This window comes from Primulina tabacum, chromosome 16, assembly GCF_025594145.1.
Source record: "Primulina tabacum isolate GXHZ01 chromosome 16, ASM2559414v2, whole genome shotgun sequence".
Lineage (NCBI taxonomy): Eukaryota > Viridiplantae > Streptophyta > Magnoliopsida > Lamiales > Gesneriaceae > Primulina > Primulina tabacum.
The window spans coordinates 3,608,058-3,624,442 of record NC_134565.1 but is presented as its reverse complement, the minus strand read 5'-3'; the positions used below and the strand labels follow the sequence as shown (position 1 = coordinate 3,624,442).

Sequence of the window (16,385 nt, the reverse complement as noted above, 5' to 3'; positions counted from 1 at the left end):
TTTCGGGGAAATTGAGTATTTGCTTTCTTATTTTTCTTTGCAAAATATCTTTAGAAACACAACAAACTTTAGTAGGATGATTAAATAAATCATGAGATTTAATTTATAGTGATCTTTGTCTTCCAACTTCTCCTTGGATGGTTGTCCCCTCGAGCGTTTGTACCAACATTTACTCCTTAGAACTCATACATGGTCTCATCTTCAAACCGACCAGGCTGGTATGGGGGATTAATCACCATATGCTCATGGTTCACCGATTGTTTTGCATTTTCCTTTGAGCATTTAACCGATTCTCTTTACCAAAAGTTGCATCCCCCTATCTGGCAATGTTTCTTTGTGGTTAGGTAGTACTGTCTCTAGGCAGAGAAGATCACCTTCCTTGGAACTCCGGGACCCTTAGGTTGGTTACTGCTTTGCAAAATATTCTTAAAAGTACAACAAACTTTAATGACATGATACTTACAATAACTTTTGCATTTTGACTCATCTTTGGATGCTTGTGCCCCCGAGCATCTACTTCGGTATTAACACCCCGAAGGCCATTGTCAGTCATACCCTTGTATGATCCAGGTTGATAGATTTGATAAGTCACAACATGGTTTACTGATTGATCTTTATTTCCATTTGCATGTACACTTAATCGATTCCTCTTGCCAGGAACCTCTTCTATTCTTTGTGGTGGTGTGCACTCTTTATCACGAATAGGGAGTATTGAGATTGGACGGTGAAAGTCACCTGCCTTGAAACTCCATGAACCTTGTTCTACCTTATTGGATTGATTATTTATCTGATTTGCTCTTTTCCTCTTCTCTTGATTCAAAATTTTGATTTGGTGAACCGGAATATTAGAAGATCATGCACAAACAGCAACATCAGATAGCCTCGTAGTCGTCAATATCCGACTTCCACTACCATCATCTGGAAATATCAACTTCAGGTAATCCTAAGCCTTGGCATCCCATACATCATAAATCACGAAAAGGTATCGCCTACCCATGGGATTATGGTACACTAGTGTTGCCAATTGAGCATCGCTACCCGTATAATAAAGAATGGATTAATTGGTTATCTCTCATTATCACATGTTTGGTACGAAATTTGTGTATTCTGAATTATCTCATTGGCCTTATGCACTGTACATACATTCAGTGGGATGCTTAATCACACTGGGGGCCGTGTGATTATGTATTAATCCCAATGATAATGATGTTTTGTTCTCATTATACCCTCATATATAATATATATATTTTTGTTTCTAAAAAATATATTATTTTTTGAAAATAGTGTAGTAAGAAATTGAAGATGAAAAATATGATAAATTAATTATAATGAGAAAATGGGTTTTTTTTAAAAATAAAAAATATTCTAAATATATATTAAAAAATAGATATTTATTTAAAAATCCATTAAAAAATACACAATTTAACGGATTATAATTAGAATTCGTAAAGCAAGGTTGATAATTTCAAAATATCAGACTTATTTCTTATTTTTTTTTTATTGTACTTACTATCGATATTATTAATATTTTTTAAAACTACCTACTTATTTATTTCTTATTACTATTATTATTTATTTATTATATATAGGTTAGGTAATTATATTGTATGTAGTGGGGATATTTTAGTCATTTCATGCTAATACACAAAATTAATCTATAATGTTAAAATTATACCAAATATCATATATTTTATCCCACCATATTATTTATCCATATATTTCATTTTATAATCCATATAATTATTAATCATTTATTTATCACATCAAACATACCAAACAGAATCTTAATAATAATAATTAACAATAATATTTATGATATATTGAATTTTGATGACGCTACATACAAAATTTGAGTCGATAATGATAGTTCATCATATATTCATTTATGTTGAAGACATTATTACTCTCATCAACTTTTGGCTTCATCGCACAAAAAGCATTAGAAAAATAATAACAACTAATGTTTAAAAGAACAATGCACTACATCATAAATATATCAAATTGAACGTATTTTTAATATTAGGACAACCATAGTAGTCAGAATATTTCTCCCAAAATATGTTTGGGTTCATAGTCCGCATCATCAATCAAATATCATCATTCTCAGTTATATCATATTTCACAATCAAATAACTCAACAATAAATATTTTTTGATCCCACGTTCCACACTTAAATATACCGTCATTAAATATTGTAACCGGATATTCCACGTAAGGGATATTTCTCTTTTTCTCCAAATATCCTCGACTGTAGTTGTAATGCCCGAGATTTTGATTACTGTAATCTGATATGATTTGTTGATAAATTGATGTGATTATAGACAGAACAGATCAGACCGGGATAGGCGAAAAGAAGACCGAATTATGTGCGAGAACATAACACCTCGCGCATATGCGCGACCAGACATGGCGCATATGCGCGAGGCAGGCAGAGCACCTCGCGCATATGCGCGACATGAATCCGCGCATGTGCGCGAGGGTACCCGAGAGTTGTGAAGAATTGTTAAGGACCTCGCGCATATGCGCCGAATGAGGGCGCGCATATGCGCGAGCTGCCGTGAGAATGACGCGCTGAGACATAGTGTCTCGCGCATATGCGCCGAGGAGGGTCGCGCATATGCGCGAGACGTGCAGCGTGAAGGACGAGCCACCTAGCCTTCACATGCATGATATATATATCAAAAATCGAATTTTGGCCTTCAGAATTCAGAAAACGAGAAAAGGGACGAGGAAAGTTGTGAAAAATCCTTACGCCTTTATATTTCGATCCGTCCGTTAGATTTTCAATCCGACTTCAGTATCGTGTTTCTATCGACGAGAGCTTCAACTGGACGTAAGTTTTATTACGTTTTGATATTTTTTGAAATTATGATGTTGAAGGAATCAGATATGATCATATATGTTGTTCTTGACATAGTAGACATCGTAGAATCGAAACCGGATTGAAGAACAGATACCGTATGAAATTGTTATGATTTTCAGAGTTGATTTGATTGAGATTGATATCAGATTTGTATCGTTCGTGATTATGAGTTGTGGAATTGATATCTGTTGATTTGTATTGCTGGATATATTGAGGTTGTACAGTTATGCTGTTGAAACAGAATTTGATCCAGTTCTGATTATATCCAGTATTGATCTGAGTTGGGTATTGATATTGTACTCTTCGTTATTGTCATTGCCAGATTGAGTATTGACAGATTTGAATTCGAGACTTCGACAGATTCAGATTGACAGAAAGAAATGTATAAATCAATGTTGATCCGGGATTGCACAACTCGAGTTTGATTCAACTTGAGTTTCCCAAAATCACATACTGATTTGTTATTGCATGGATATTGACAATTCTTGAGATTGATATGATTAGTCTATCGATTCATAGCAGAGCATGTGTCGAGTCAGGGGCTGATGTGACTAGTCATTGGCTGATGTGCCAAGTCTTCGGCTAATTCGCCAAGACACTGGATGTTTGGTTTATATCGATGTCGCTTAGGAGTTGATTCATTCCTATCGCTGAAATTCGGTATATCGTACCAATGTCCAGGAACCGGGATCCCTAGATTAGAGATGAGTCGAGTCTGAGATGACGAGTCCAGAGTTTTAATTACAGCTTTATATCGATACATGTCTTCTGATTTGATATATGACATGGATATGTGTTTCATGCTTTTATATATGCTTTTATATGACTGCATGTTTACATGGTTTATACTGGGATGTATTTCTCACCGGAGTTATCCGGCTGTTGTCTTGTTTGTATGTGTGCATGACAACAGGTGGGACATGATCAGGGTCACGAAGAGAATGAGAGATTCAAGATTAGCGTGGAGATCCGGACTTAGAGTAGATTGATTTTCAGTACTTGATGTAGTGGCTGAACTCTAGTTGCGATAAACATATGTTGTACATGATTTGTACTTTATGTTGATATTTATATCAGATTGATTACTTTACGTTTCCGCATTTGTATTTTAAAAAAAAATTTAGACCCAAATTAAATAAATGATCCTAATAATGATTAAGAAGATGGATTTGGTTCGGGTCCCCACAGTAGTTGCCGTTAAAAGTAGGATCACCGGTGCAAGGACTTTGTTGTTACCTAATCCTTAGAATCAAAACTTAGAGCATACCATCCTAACTCATTCATATTCTTCTTCATTCTGTATTCTTGTTCTCTTGCGTCGCCCATGGCCGTCATAAAAGGATACACGCATGTAACTTTGGTAGCCATAGTTCGAAATGAAACCACATTTTCATTCACCAAAAATTCATGAACGTCTCTACCATATCCTCCATCCACCTCAGCTTTTAGATATTTTACCTGGATGTTTAACACTATTGTAAAACTTTTTTTTTTTTTTTAAAAAAAAAGCAATTTACCAATCCAAATTTTGCACTCATCATTCCAGCCCATGGGATATAAGTTATGCATATATAGGTCCCCTTATCTCTCCTAGAGCTAGTGCATCAAATTTCCTTATTTTTGTTGGCCAAAATAATTTAACCAATACAAAAGACAGGAAATGATTGTGATTATTTGCAAATCAAAATTTATTACTTGATTAAAATATAACAACATACTTAGACATATTAAGTTGAGTATCAAATTAAAATTAAATAAATCGATAATAATTAACCAAGTTTCTCTTGGAATTGATGAACCTCACACTCTAAATAAGTTTGCCTGTCAAAACTGATACACCAATATATAAACAACAAAAAACTAACAAATAATATATTGCAACGTATAATAGAATAACAACATAAATATAATCCAAGAAAACTAATTTGTATGAGCAAAATAATGAAACAAAAAACCGAGGCCTGTAACAAAATACAGTTTTCTTAAAATAGATTTGTCCTCTACACGAGGTGCTCGAGGGTCAATGCAAACGTCTGTTTTCTAGGAAACAATGGTTGAACCAGTAACGAATTATGTTCGACGAACTCAAATCGTACCTTGACTTTATTACCAAAACTCAATGGAGGCCAAATGAAACGCTAACGATAAAAAATGCAAGATAATGATTGAATGAGATCTTGAGTGTGTGAATGTGGATTGGGGAAATTGCCACATTTATTTATAAGATAAAAAAGACACTCCAAAAGTCATTCAAGAACGTAGGGAACCAAAAGTTCACATTAACTCAAGAATTTGGAGAGCTAAAGGTCCACATTAACTCAAGAATATAGAGAGTCAAAAGATACTTCCACATTACACAATTTTTCATTCAAACTTTAATTTAAATCCATTTTCCAACAATCCCCCACATAAATAAAAATTGATATAAAATCTTGATGATAAAGCTCTATAGTTGAACCCTTCATTGACTAGTATCTATCAGAATTCTAGCCAATGCAGAATCATCTTTATTGAATTTTTCAAGAATTTTGTCAACATAATGGAATTGACATAGAACTAACCCTTATGATGTTCTATGGATTTTAATTCCAAGGATTACATCGGCTAGGTCTGTATCTTTCACTTCGAATCTTGAATTCAAAACATTCTTAGTGAATGTTAGGATCAGTTAATAAGGATAAAGTGCTTAAAGGGGGTTGAATAAACACTCTGGCCTTTTGAAGACCTTTTGGATATGAATCAGTTCTTTTATTAAACTGATCCTGAGATCTTGTGTGTCAATATCAATCAGTCAACTTATTATTGTAGAATCCGAAAATCAGATTACGTATAAGCCATGCATAATTTATATTATTTAAATTAAAAATGAATTTTTATGAAAATATGAAGTGTTTTAGGTATTTAAAAAAAAAGTAGATGTTTAGTTTCATCTTTTCAGGATAAATACGCGAGGCCGGACCGGAGTTTGGAGATTTGAGATAAGATTAATAATAAGACAAATATTCCTAAATTTAAATTAAGTCAAGAAATAATTTAATTTGAAGAAAAAGAATGTTTTAGGATTTATTAAATTAATGGGAGTCAAATTAGTAAATAAATTCTATTAGGTTCAATATTTAATTAAAGTTTAAGTAAAATATGTTAACAAGTGGGCATAAATTAATCTAAGTATAATATAGTCAAGAAATTAAACATAGCATTTAAATACTTAAATTTTAAACCATGCAATGCCATGCAAGATTTCATTCTAATTTAAGTTGTTAATTCACTAAAACATAAAATGGTTATTTAAAACACTAAGAATTTAAAATACAAGACTTAATCAACATTATACCATGCAATATTAGTAGAAATTTAATCAACTCCTTAAGCAAAATTCAAATGCTTAGTAAACCTCATTAAAGTCACCTCCTTCATGGTGTGTTCATTTCCCACTTTTAAATTCAATAATTAGGGATAAAACAAGCACCATAATTCACCTCATAACTCCTCAATCCATTATACTAGTAATATAACCGTGCAACAAGAATACAAGAATGAGAAAAGCTACAACCAAGAGTGTGAAATAATTCAAATGCCATTCAAAATTCCATTCACTTGTAACTCTCATTTTAATGTATATTATGGACCCTTTAACACCATTATTAACATTCCTCTTCCTTACCTACATGTCCTACATTCATATGCTTAAAAAAAAAAAAATCAGAAGTAAACAACTGGGAAAATCGTGAAAGGCAACGGCAGCAAAGGAATGGAGAGCAATTCAAATTCTTGACATGTAACCCCCAACTTAATGGGTATTATAGCACCTTTAACACCCCCTATATCATTCACTTTCATCCCTTACATTTCCTACAACCATAAGCTTCGAAACATATCAGAATTAGCAGCTTAGAAACGTGATAACAGCAGCTAAGGTAATCGAGAATAGCAGCAGAAAATAAGAAGAGAATCCAACTCGGTTCCGCCGCTCGTCTTCGTTGTATTGATTTGTTTTGTGTCAAAACAAATTCCAGGCATGTATATATTGTTTCTTTTCTCTTCAATCAAGTTCTATAGATATTTTTAAACCATTATATATGCATGATTCAAGCAATAAATCGAAAAGGACAGCAACTTTCCAAGCAAAAATATGTACAGAATTCTTGGCTCTATTGCTTTCAACTTCACGGTTTGGTGTTTTTGGTTGCTTACAGGGAGTTGCTCGATTCCAGGCATTCATGGATACTTCTAGGAATGATTTAGAGTATGTTAGGGTGTTATTGGTTCATTGGTTTGAGTCCAAACATTTCAAACAACAGCATGACAGCAACTATTTTCACAAGCAACAGATTTGGTTAGATTTTTCTGTCATTAAGTTGTTTGAGGGGTGTTCGAAATCCTGGCTGTCTTAGGGGCTGTAGCCATGGTTAAAACCCTTCCTTATCATGTTTAGGACGTGACCAAATCCTCTTTTCAAAGCTTGTTTCATAGATCCCTCAGATTTTTACATAAACATGACAAGTGCTCATCGGTTTTAAATTTCTGATTTGTGGTATGAGTATGGTTTCGGTTTTGGTTGTGTTATATGGATTATGGTTGGCTTCTAGCCCATAGCCATGGTTCCTACAACACTTCATCATGTCTAGATTGAGCCATTGTCGATTATAGGACCACTGGAAATTATACAAGACAGCAAGTTAGTGCAAAACATCACAGTACAGAATTTTGTGTTCTTGGGTTGGAGCTGTGATTTGTCCTAGGTATTTTCTTGGGTTGTGATTGGCTTTTAGCCCTTAGCCATGGTCCAAGCCATGCCTTAGGATGTTGGTAAGAGTCTCTGGTTGGTGGTGCAAGCCACCATGGTCATTAGTTTCATAAATTGATCAAAACAACCCCATAGTTGCTGCTGTAATTTCTGGTTTTTTTGACAGCAAGCTTCATCTTCGGTTTTGGAGGTGGTTTGAGTTCTTGGTTGGCTTTTAGCCCATGGCCTTGGACTGGACAGTACCTCAATGAGTTAGGAAAGTCATGTTTTTGGCCGTTTGTGATTTGGTCAAGTTTAGAGGTCGTACGAGAATTTATGGTGAAAGGTGCCAAAATGACTCTCGAAAGAGTGTTTTATGTTTTTGAATTCCTTTCACCTATTTTCGTGTTTTACAGTTATTATGCATATTTTTCAGTATTTTTGGGGTATTTTTAATCATGGTTAAACGTCGGTTTAATGTTGGTTCGGGTTGGTACGAAGCCATGGTTAAAAATCAAGTTGTTGGACCGAATCGTTTCGTTTTTGGTTCTATTGTTAAAATTTTTGTCAAGTTAAGATTTATTGCATGTGTCACATATTAGAAGTAAGTCGCAGCAAGCCTGGGAACGATTCAAATCATCCGGTAATAATAAGGTTATAATTATATTACGTGCATAAAAATATAAAATGTTTATTTTTGAGATATATCCTATATGTCTTGTGGCCACCTTATGCTTATGGGTTTGGAAGTCGGTAGGCGCAACCGAGGACCTCTCCGCCCGGTGACTTACGACCGGTTTATGATTATGTATGTGTACGGACATCCAGTCCAAGGGCTGTGATTGATCTCTACCGCCCAGTATACTGTGGTTTAGTCTGATCAGGCGCTTACGCTATGTTATGGGCCACTAGCTTAGAAACATTATCTCTACCAGAAAATTTTGATATGTTATGACAGAGCTCTATTGAGCAAAGCTTTTACGTATGATTGTTAGATATGCACGTAGTTATAATTATTCATGATATGATTTTTATCATACACTTTACGATACTTTATTTTTACGTTGCATGCGATTTTATGATATATACTTGTTATTCACGATATATACATGTTGAGTCTTTAGACTCACTAGACTTGATTGTTGTAGCTATTGATGAGGTCGGGACCGCGGACGGAGACCAGTGAGCGATCTTGGGACAGCAGTAGCAAACCCGAGGACCTCATGATTTAATTTATGCACCTTTTATTATTCAAACTCAATTTTAATACGTTGGATTATTTTTAAGTTGATGTTTACGTTGAATTATTTTTAAATTGTTGGTTGAAAACAATATTTGTTTCCGCTGTTATTTTAAAGTTAAAATTATTTACATATTTATTTTAATTAAATGGGACAAGATAATTATTTATTTAGAAAATTTTTAATAATACCGCAAAATTATGAATACGAAATACGGGCCTTTACAATTATAGTGCGGAATTAGACTGAAAGGTATATTAAATACTTAGGCTGAGGTGTTGTGATAACTCAATAAACAATAGGATTAAACACACAGATTTTTATGGATGTTCATGTACTTTAAATGCTCCTACGTCACCCCTTCTATCATAAAGGATAGATTTTTCACTAAAAGACATTGATATATTACAGCAGACTGTAATAATCCTCTTCAGTTGAACTTATATACTGCCAATTTTAAACTCTTATTTTTCAACACTTTACAATATATAACTGAATAGCTCTAATTAGTATCCTAAATGCTACGAATAAATACAATGAAATGAGAGCTAAAATGTACGAGTTGTTTTCCAACCGTTCCAAAACTACCGATTTTGGTATAAAACTACAACATCCCCCCAACTCCCAATGCGAAAGAAAGTTTCCTTGTATGCCAGTCAAGTTACATTTCAGAATCTATTCAAGCGAAAGACAAAAAAGTAAAGAGAACATTAAATGGTATTTATTGCAATGTATGATGTTGATAAATACATAGACATTTTGTCGAGAATTGGTACAAGTGATCGTTGAAAAGCAGTTCTGATTTGAGCTTTTCAACAATAAATATGCCGAACTCTCAAAGTGAATACTATCGAAACTCTGAACAATCAGCAGTCTGCATACTTACGAAGATCTTTGAGCATTGTTAAATGTCTATATCTCAAACCGCTCAACCAAAGCACACACAACAGTTCACATCAGATCATTAAAGATCATTCTGTACTACCTCAACAAATTCAAGAAGTTACAAAGTCAATCATTGCGTCTTTGTTATTCATTGTGTTTTCTGGTGAACGAAAAGTTCTTAAACATCTAGGTCTTGTAAAGTTATCACTAAGAGTTTCAGTTGAGGCAATGTGATAAGTCCTAACTGAATCAGGCTGTTTCAAGACGTTTTAAAACCAAAGTCTTTTAGTAGAAACCTTCCCAAGTAGAAAAATGAGTGATGTAGGATTTTTATCTCGGAACATCAAAAAAACCTTGTGTCATTTATTTACGCACTTTACGTTTTTGCACATTCAAGTTTTCCAACCGTTTGTTGTTAAACTGCTAATCATTTTTTATCACTAGTCACACCAAACCGTTTTCGCACTTATTCTATTCTAAAGTGGTCCAGTAAAGCTAGTCATTCAAGAATAGTTCTTAACAGCCTAAGAACTTCTAAGAACGATTTAAAGTTCAAAAATTTGTTCACCCTCTCCCCTTCTAAAATCTTACTCTATATCAACATGTTACATATTAATAATATACTTTATATTTTAAATATTAGCTTAGTTATTATTTTTTATATATATAAAAGAATTTTTGAATTTTTAAAATGATATATAAATAAATTGAAAAGTTATTTATCATATTTGTAATAGTTAGTTGACAAAAATATATTGATAATTTTGAAGAGATGCGCTTAAAATTACTAATATATACACATAAAATCAAATCTACATATAAATATATAATATGGGCAATTTTAGGGAAAAAAATTGGTGTCCCTTTAATAGGCTCAACTATTACATATCTATATGCATGTAATGGAAATATTCTGAAAATTATCTCTAACTTAAAGTATAATAATTTATATTAAAATTTGAAATGAACTTAAGATTAACCATTTAATGAGCGATATAAACTTTTAATTTTAAATAATAAAAGCACTTTGTATAAAATCCTAAATTTATCCGGAATAAGCTTTTCTTATGGCTAAAAATAAATTTTTCGATTTGACAATGTCTTTAAGATATCTTATATAAGGATTTATTTGGATTTATGGATTTCAAATATATTTTTGTAATTTTAGAAAAACAATACATAAATTTCAAATTCATGTCTTCCATATTTATATAGTGTTTCATCTTGATGAGGATGAATTTTAAGTTCACCCAATAATAGAATCATTATAAATTCATTCTATTTTTGTGGCTAATGTATAATTAAGTAAAAATTTAAATTTTTATGTATGGTTTCACTGTTAATAGTAAAAATATAATCGAAATCTGTGAATTTAAAATCCATTTATCCTTATGTAACCTAATATACTTTGAATACAAACACACACACACTCACTCACACGTGCATATAGACTATAATTATATAATTTTATTCCTATTTACAAATATGCATATCCATATCATACATAAGATTGAATTTTGTTCATTAAATTCAAAGTTAACATTTACCACTAAGTTTTCCTGAAATAGATAATTTTTTGTAGTTGATAATAAATTTGCACTTTTAGCACATAACCAGAATCGAAATAAAGCATGAAATCGCAATATTACACGTTGGTGTTAGACTTGATTGAGTTTAGGAAATAATGTAACACACATTGTTGATTTAGGCTTATATAAATCTTTTGCTATACTTTTTCTTTTTATTATTTTTTGCCACAATATTCAGATTAAATTAAATTTTGGACACTAAAATTTAAACCAGATAAAATAGAAAGAAATATGTTACAGTTAATGAAAAATCAGCACAATTGTAGCACAAGACCTCTAAAATATGTAGTAGAACCTCTAAAATCTACACAATTATAGCACACAACCTCTAGTAAAATCCGCATATTTAGAGTATAAAACATCTGAGATCGTAGCAAAAAAATCTGAAAAATCTGCACAATTATAGCACATGCACAGTTATAGCACAAACCTTTAAAATTTTCACAATCTTAGCACAAAACTTCTAAAATCTGCACAGTTATAGCACATGCACAGTTATAACAGAAAACCTCTAGAAAAACATTGCACAGTTATAAGCACAAACCTCTTTTTTTTTGTTTTCTACTTTCCTACTACATTAATCTTTTTTGGTTACAAATAATTATAGTTTATTCATCTCAATCAAGAGAGTTTGTGCATAAATTGTTCATCAACTACAATATATTAGAAGAAAACAAGGCATCCCATTTGCCCCAAAAAAATTCAACAATAGAATTTCTTATCATTTCATTAAATAGCTTCTTGGCAGGAAGCCAAAAACTAATCATCGAAATAACTAGTGACTTCTATCCTCGCCTTATCCATAAGCATATGACGAGTCTAATCCCAAGTCAACTCCTAGGGCCTCCTGGACTGAAAAGAACTGCTTTGTTATCAACTGAATTTCCACATGTTATGGCACCCTTACTTCTTGCCCTCCTCTTTTTAATCGTCTTCTTTCCTTCTAAACCACTAGTGCCAGCATTGAAGACTGAGACTGCATCAATTTTCCAAGTGAAAAAGGTATACTCTAGAGCAGAGTAGCATCAGAGAGAGAATTCAGAACATTGTACTTAGAGAAGGTATCTTTGTTACCATGAAGGGGAGATTGTATTCGTGGCCCAGAATATCCAGATTGAGAAAAATATTTATGTATTCATACAACATCAGATGCAAAAAAGAGTCTACAAACAACATGATATTCAAAGTTCTAGGATGCCAAAAACTAATCACCGAGATATCGAGTGACTTCTGTCCTAGCCTTATCCATCAGCATACGGCGAGTCATATCCGAAGTAAACTCCTTGGGGCTTACTCGCATGTTACTTAGTAAATGAACCCTGTTACCAAGAGAATTTCACATGGGATCGCTTGTTTACCCCCGGCCCTCCATTTCGTAATCGTCTTCTGTTGGAATATTTTTTGTTCGCAATCTTGATTTTGATGTCAACAAAACTTGTTATTGTATTTCTAACATATTTACTCATGTGTGAAATTGCAAACACAAGAAGTAAACTGAAACCGAATTCTGCACAAACTGAATTTCTGGCAAGTTTCGGTGTTTTGATGATATCTCTCAACTGGATGATCCAAATGACAATACGCCAACTTAACGGATCAGAAAACTCAATTTTGAACAAGTCGTATTTCACTTTAGTTGGGCAAAATCGGATGTTATAATGGTCTAACGGATCACTAAATTACCTAACTGATCACACGAAAACAACAATCAGTTTGGTTTGAGAAGTTGCGGTATTTTGGTCATATCTCTTAGCTCGGTTATCGAAATGAAGTGATTCAGTATGAGTTGGAAAGATAAGACAAAGATCTACAAATCATCTTCAGAAGTAAAGTCTGAATCGAAGCTTACGATGCTGATAAATGACGATGAAGCTACTGGTTCTGCACAAACTGAAATCAGTTAGGCTGATTTCAGCACACCAACTGAAACTGAACCAGACCAACTGAACTGAACCAGTTGCTGACCAGCTGAACTGAACTGAACCAGCAGTTGTCCAACTGAACTGAACTGAACTGAACCAGCTGCTGACCAGTTAAACTGAACGACCAGTTGAGTTGACCAGTCGGGAAAATGTCCAGAAAGGCGAATTTGACCGTTGCAATTGCAGAAACAGTACAGAAACTTTCCAAACGGTCATATTCTAGAATCTAACATATATATCATTGTTTGAGCTTATAAATGCAACATGTTGAAGATCAAACAAGAGCTTTTGAAGAGGATTAAAAGCATGGGCAGTTAGCATGAAGAAATCAGCTAGTTGGGAGCACAAGCCCTTGTGTGAGGATATATTTGAGATGTACACTGTAAAAGATAAATTACTCACACACAATCACTCACACATATACAAGAAAATTGAACATCAAAGTTTAGTTGAGTTAGTCTTCAAACAAAGACGTAAAACAATGTGTTTATAGTCTTTGCATATGAGACATTAAACAATATGCTGATTGTGAGGTGCTGCCTATAATTTTGAGTGCTAGGAGTTCAGTTTAGGAAGTGGGTAAGTTCTAGCTGAGTGGGTTTGTACAAAGAGTTGTATAAATCAAATTATTCTAGTGAATCCTTTCCAAGGAGAAGAAGGGGTGACGTAGGAGCATTTGAAGTCTCCGAACATCCATAAACAAATTCGTGTCTATTTGTTTATTGCATTTACTTATCACTTTCCATAGTTTTAAAGATGCATTGTTGAAGCATTTTACGCGTCTTTCAACTAAAATATTGTACACCAATTGTTTGATAAAATGCTTCAATCAAAACATTTTTACTCATTCAACTTGCATATATTTTAAATGCTTTACAAAATATTTAATCGGTTTCTACGAAGGATTATTTCGAGTGTCTTCCGCTTGGTTGGAACACCAAACTCGATTTAATTAATCGGTGTTCAATATTTCAAGAACCGAGTTATTGTAGCTCAACGATTACTCCCCCAACCCGATCCTATCATCTTCTCTCCATCTATACCCTATTATCAACAAGGAAGACTGAGGCTGCAACTGAAACATCTACTACTTAAAAATGCTACTAATTTATTTATTTTTATTTTTTTTGTAAACTCATTCTCGAAAAATAACATCTTATGAATCCATGCAATACCATTAAAAATTTCACATTTTAAAATAATAGCAATCAGTTAACCGATAAAAATACTGGAGTTTAAATAAAAGACATGTCGCCAACCCTGGACTTACGTTTTAAAATAATGCAAATATGCAACGTGCAAAAACCCTCATAACATCAACATAATGAAACAAAAGCGTAAAAAAATATTCATGTCCACTCATAACTCATAACATGATGTGCGAAAAATATGGTCCTCGGGTTCGCGTGCGCCCATCCAGCCCCGCCTACTCAGACTTCGGCACCTCCAGCCTCCTCATCAACATGCTCACATGCATCATTCACATCTAGTGAGTCTAAAGACTCAACACACCTGTAACGTTATAAAAAATACATATACATAGCACAAAACTGTGAAAAATACCATAATAAAATACATTTCATGAACTTAAAAGCATAAACGTAAACATTTTGTATGATAGCATAACTGTCAAAACATGTCTCATCATATCATTATATACGTATACATTTTCTTTAATTGAATTCAATTCATTAGTTGTGACTTTTGTATCAGCCCTAATCGTATCAGCTCTATCGTATCAGCTATATTCAATGGATCTATATGTATATAACTGTGGTACCCGGTGGCAGGGGCATCAGCGACAGTATTACCCATCCACTAAGCCTTGGCCATACAGCTCATCGTATACATATATCGTCAGTCACAACCAATTTCCATCTTTCAAAAACATCATCGTTTTCATCACTTATCAAAATCATTTATATACGTAATTTTTCTTAAAACCAAACATGCAACATATTTTTTTTCATAATTTCATAAAAATTCATATACGTGGCACATAAACATTTAAAAACATGTAAAATCCTGTTTAGGGCGATTCCATGATAAAAATGCGACCCGGGTGCAAAATGACCATTTTGCCCTTGGAAACCCAAAATGACAGTTTTACCCCTGGAGCTCAAAATTTCGACCCGAAGTCAACCAAACTCCTTAAAACACCTCAAAATATATTTATAATCATTTTATAGGCGTAAACTCGAGTCTGTTTCAAAACTTACACGATTCATTTTAAAACTTAGACCGGGCTCCCGGTCTTAACCCAAATCAACCCGAAACTCAACCAAATCTTTACAAACTTAAACCACAACTTAGTAACACAAAACCAGGCCTTCAGCCACCCAATTTGAGCCACTTATGACCTTAAAAACCTAGCTGGAACTTGCTGAACTTTCTGCACCAAGGTACACGAAAACCATAATTAACTCCTAAGACAACTTATGCCCTAGTTCGATCCTAGCCCAACACCAACCCGGACCAGACCCCACCAGGTACCCTAGGACCTCAACCAAACCCTGTCACGGCCAGTAGTCCCACGCAAGCAGCCGTGCGGCCATCGCTCCAAAAACGTGAACTTGGTGAATTCTAAGCTAGCAATCTGACCAAGGACCACTACCTGCACACAGCCATGAACCCACACACACATTTCAAACCCTAAAATGCCCATGGAAAACATCACTCGCTCGGCTCCTTCACAACTCCATACAGACTTGTTTCTAACTCATCAAAACACTCCCAACCTGCTGTAACACATGTCCCATATTCTAAGCCTTGCAGCTCAATCAAAACCGAGAGGAAAAACGTGAACCTCAATACATGGGGTTCAGTTTCTTCATGTACATGCATTCAAAACTCATAAAACGTTCTCTTAAACATGTCATGCATAAACAATTGAAAACATGTAATATAGTGCGAAAGATGAGAAAAGAAAAGTTTTGGTCGTGCCTTCGCGTTTAAACGCTCGAAAACTCGAAGACCTATGCGTAGAACGTGTACTGGAGAATCAGGAGATGATTATCTTTGAAACCTTTGAAGAAAATCGATGGTGGCTGCTGATTTCTTACGTGATAATGCTGCTGCAAGAGAGGGAGGGGGCGGCCGAGTGCTTAGGAGTGTAGGGTTAGGGTTTAGGTGGTGGTTTAATATAATATGTAATGTATA

At 34.0% G+C, this 16,385-nt stretch overlaps 1 protein-coding gene across 2 annotated transcripts in view; it reads right to left on the bottom strand.

Annotated features, from left to right (window-relative positions):
* The window catches only part of LOC142530109 (uncharacterized), a 259,829-nt gene extending 247,423 nt beyond the window's left edge, over positions 1-12,406 (bottom strand). The window contains exons 1-2 of one of the 2 annotated variants that reach the window (XM_075635887.1): positions 12,350-12,406; positions 12,100-12,313 (exon numbers count right to left, since the gene is read on the bottom strand). In XM_075635887.1, coding sequence (XP_075492002.1) covers positions 12,100-12,114 — 15 coding nt within the window. In that variant the 5' untranslated portion in view covers positions 12,115-12,313; positions 12,350-12,406. Of the gene's footprint in view, positions 1-12,099; positions 12,319-12,349 lie in introns of those variants that run through there. The other variant, XM_075635888.1, reaches the window with a different exon arrangement.
* Positions 12,407-16,385: the final 3,979 nt, after the last annotated feature.